The sequence below is a fragment of the Abrus precatorius genome, unplaced genomic scaffold, assembly GCF_003935025.1.
Source record: "Abrus precatorius isolate BTA unplaced genomic scaffold, Abrus_2018 Scaffold8, whole genome shotgun sequence".
NCBI classification, from domain to species: domain Eukaryota; kingdom Viridiplantae; phylum Streptophyta; class Magnoliopsida; order Fabales; family Fabaceae; genus Abrus; species Abrus precatorius.
The window spans coordinates 3,259,961-3,263,743 of NW_020874428.1; the positions used below are offsets into that span (position 1 = coordinate 3,259,961).

Sequence of the window (3,783 nt, forward strand, 5' to 3'; positions counted from 1 at the left end):
AATTTTTTTTATAAAATAGTCCTTATATAAAAAATTGTTTTTAAAATGATCATTTACATTAGCGATATTATTATGTGTCCACTGTTCATTCCTCTCGTTCTCGCATTAATGTTGTATTCAAAACAACAATGACTTCCACCACCATAAATAAACCTAGAGTTAGTAAAACAATGTTTATGGAACATCTTTGTAACCATAGAACCACTTGTCCTTTCCTTGTGCATTAGCATCTACTTAGATTTCTATCTAATATCACTTTCTTACTGTTCAAAATTTGAAGTTTGTTGTGTTTCCTTCACACAATCTCTTGTAACCTATGCAGGACATACTTCATATGAGATTTTACCACTTTTTTCTTGTCCTCATCTTCACTGTTATCTCTATCACTCCATATAAATCACCTTTTATAAATGAGTTTCCTGTGAGTTGAAGATTGGTATGAAATTTTTGTTGTTTATTTGGTTCAACTTTAAAATGAAGGAAAGAAAAAAGCGCACAGTTAATGGAGGTTCTACAATAAAGCATATTTGTTGATAACCAAAAAATTTATTGGATATGTTTATGCCAAATTAGAATTATAAGTTAGAGGTTATGAGAGTATATTTTAAAATTTTATTTTACGAGAGTAATTAATATATAACCATTTTATAAATTTATACATAAAATAACCATCTAAAGTGAATTTAGAGAACATTTATTTATAAAATTATATTCTACAAATGAATATTAAAAAGTGATTACATTAAAATTAATTTTTAAAATCATTTTAAAGAGCAGTTATTAATGAAACTGTTCTGCAACGACTGCAAGTAAAAATTAGATATGAGTTTCAATATTTTGCTTTATATACAGTTGATTCTTATAAACAATTCAATATGATTGAAAAAGAAAAGGAGAATTAGAACATGCTTGTTTTTTTAAAAAAATAAATTTTTTAAAAGCAAAAAAATATATTTCTTTTTTGTATATTTATAATTTTTTTAATACGAGGACTAATTTAAAAAGTAACATCAAAATATAAAACTAAAAAAAGTGTTCAACCAAAAATAAATATCTGTTTTTCTTGTCAATTGTTTTTTCCATAATAGAAAAAGTGAATTATTTGGGGCACATGAAGTGTATTCTATGTCCTCCCACCCCTCTTTTTCCATAAATAAAAGGATAATTACTTTGTTTGAACCTTCTATATTTATCAATGGTTGATTAACTTATACACAAGATATTTTTTTCATTACGATTTACGGAAAAGTTGTTTGATTCATAATTGGTAAGTATGCCTGATGGCTAATGAAGTGAATATATTCTGTAATTTGATATCTATGATCTTTTTGTTTCCTCCAGTAATTTAACTGTAACCCCTGCTGAGGCACCAACTAAATTACAAAAAAATCCTTTGGTTCTAAGGACAAATTTTATTTGCTTCATTTATTCAAAAAAGATTTTGAAATCAAACTTTGTGGATGATTTTTTTTCACTAAGAATACTAATTCCACTGTACTGAAGACGTTCTTAGAGGGAAAATGATCACTGTTTTTGAAAAATACCGGTGACAAGACTAAAAAAATTCTATTTTTCTTTTATGAAAATGCAACTTGTTTTGTTCTATTTTCTTCGTTTTGAAGAAATTAGCCAATGAGAAGGGCATTCACCAAAGAGAGGCAAAATTTGTATTGTAGTGTTGAAGACATGGCATGGTGTGTGACTGAGAGAGACCACATCACACACCTCAGAAGGAATCCATTTAAAGCGGGTAATAAAATGTTAACAAACGTAGTTTGCCAAACACGGAAAAGTCCAAAACAATATAAAAGCCCTATGCTGTCCCCAACTTGTTTATAACCCCCATGAGGGCCATCAAAGAGGACCAGCACTTCCTTTGCATCACTATCTCCCTTTGTATTATGTACTTAGTGCCTGTGTTATATGATCAAATAAAACCCATAATTACACCAACCTATCCACCACACCTTTCTGAATTCTATTTACACCAAAGTTGAACCAAACCACATAGAAATAAGAGGTAGATAGCATTTAAGAAACCAAATGGAAATTGAAGAAGACCTTTCTCTCTCTGGTGCTTTAATCCATAGCCTAGTGAAACAACTAACAACCTAAAAAACCAAAAGACACCATGAACACCAAAGACTCAGGTTGTGGTGTTGTTAATGGCAATGTTTCCTCAAGTGGAAATCTAAGAAAACATGCCAAAGTTCTAGGCAACCGTCAAGCTCAACAACTTACCCAACAACAACCACACAAAAAGCAGGTTAGAAGAAGACTCCACACTAGTAGGCCTTATCAAGAAAGACTTCTGAATATGGCAGAGGCAAGGAGGGAAATTGTCACTGCCTTGAAATACCACAGGGCAGCCATGAAACAAGCCAGTGAGGAGCAGCATCAACAACATCAACATCATCAACAAAAACAACAATCACTTTCCTTGCAGCCTTACCATGTCTCAAGTTCTGAGCAAGATGGAAGATTCAAGTCTAGTAGAAATCCAAGGATATACCCATCATGCACAACAAAATTTTCAAACTACAAGGATGACTTCTCCTATTCATCCTTTAGCCCTCCTCCTCCTTCAGCTCCAAACTCTCATACTTGCCCTTTTACTTTCCCATTTCCTCATCCAACCCCTGTAGCTGAAAATCCCAATTTCACACTTCCAAATCAGACCTTGGGATTGAACCTTAATTTACATCATTTCAACAATTTAGAAGATACCCTTTTCCTTAACAACAATAACAACTCATCATTGAGCTCTTACACATCTCCATCATCATCTTCTCCTCCACCTTCTGTATCAACTGATCAAGAAGCTCCTTCTTTTAGAATATCACAAGGGGAAGGAGTTTCCTCGGTGGTTGACCCAATTGAATCCAATGCTTCAGCCAATGCTAGTGGAGGCTTGCACACAGCCATGGATGATGAGGGAATGGCAGAGATCAGATCAATAGGAGAACAATATGAAATGGAATGGAGCGACACTATGAGTTTGGTCACATCAACTTGGTGGTTCAATTTCTCGAAGAACATGGAAAATGATGCACATGAAGTCCATAATGAAGATGGTGCATATCTCTTTGATGGACTACGAGAATTTCCAGCTTGGTTGAATAATGCAAACGAGAGCTTGTGCTTCGAGGATTGCTTCCAAGATCCTACCTTAACTTGGTAAGTTCAACATATATGAAGTTTCATGATTTTTGAAAATGAAATTTTGTTAGTAAGGAAGTGCTTTTTGTTTGTACTTTGTACTGCTTGTCAAGTACAATGAAGAAGACAGTGCATGTAGTTAATTTGTTCAAGTCTTCTCGTAACATATCGAAAGAAATTTAATTTGGTGTCATATATCTTTTTGTTTGTTACACTTCAAGCGATTCCATCTTTCCTTCTGCAGCCTTAGAAGATTTAACTTGGTTTTTATCTTCCTTAAATTCTTGGGAATTTGGTGACTACTACTCAACACCCGTTAAAACAAAAAAAATAAAAAATGAAAATGAACAATTATTGTTATTATTTTCCTTTTTGGGTCATATGGAATTGGGTATCATATTGACACTTGATTGTGTGGATTTAGCTCTTCTGGGAGCCTAGGCCCCCGATTCTGATGTTACACCAATCTGGCCAACCTGAAATGGGGATTGAATTGTGCCAAGTTGTGCCAAGTGTTCGTTCCCCTCCCCCAAATTATGTTTAATCTCCAGTCATTTTTTAGTCTCACCCAGCGTCTCTTTCAAATAAATTAATCAAGTACATGTTTGGATAAAGTATATTTGT

The 3,783-nt window shown here is 33.3% G+C and overlaps 1 protein-coding gene across 1 annotated transcript; it reads left to right on the forward strand.

Annotated features, from left to right (window-relative positions):
* Nucleotides 1–528: 528 nt before the first annotated feature.
* On the forward strand, nt 529–3,467 carry LOC113848509. The gene has a single exon (XM_027478071.1). The coding sequence runs from the start codon at nt 2,132–2,134 to the stop codon at nt 3,179–3,181; it is 1,050 nt and encodes a 349-aa protein (XP_027333872.1). The 5' UTR covers nt 529–2,131; the 3' UTR covers nt 3,182–3,467.
* Nucleotides 3,468–3,783: the final 316 nt, after the last annotated feature.

Excerpts from the sequence above, each read along its gene's own strand:
- LOC113848509 (XM_027478071.1), top strand. The coding sequence starts at position 2,132 with ATGAACACCAAAGACTCAGGTTGTGGTGTTGTTAATGGCAATGTTTCC.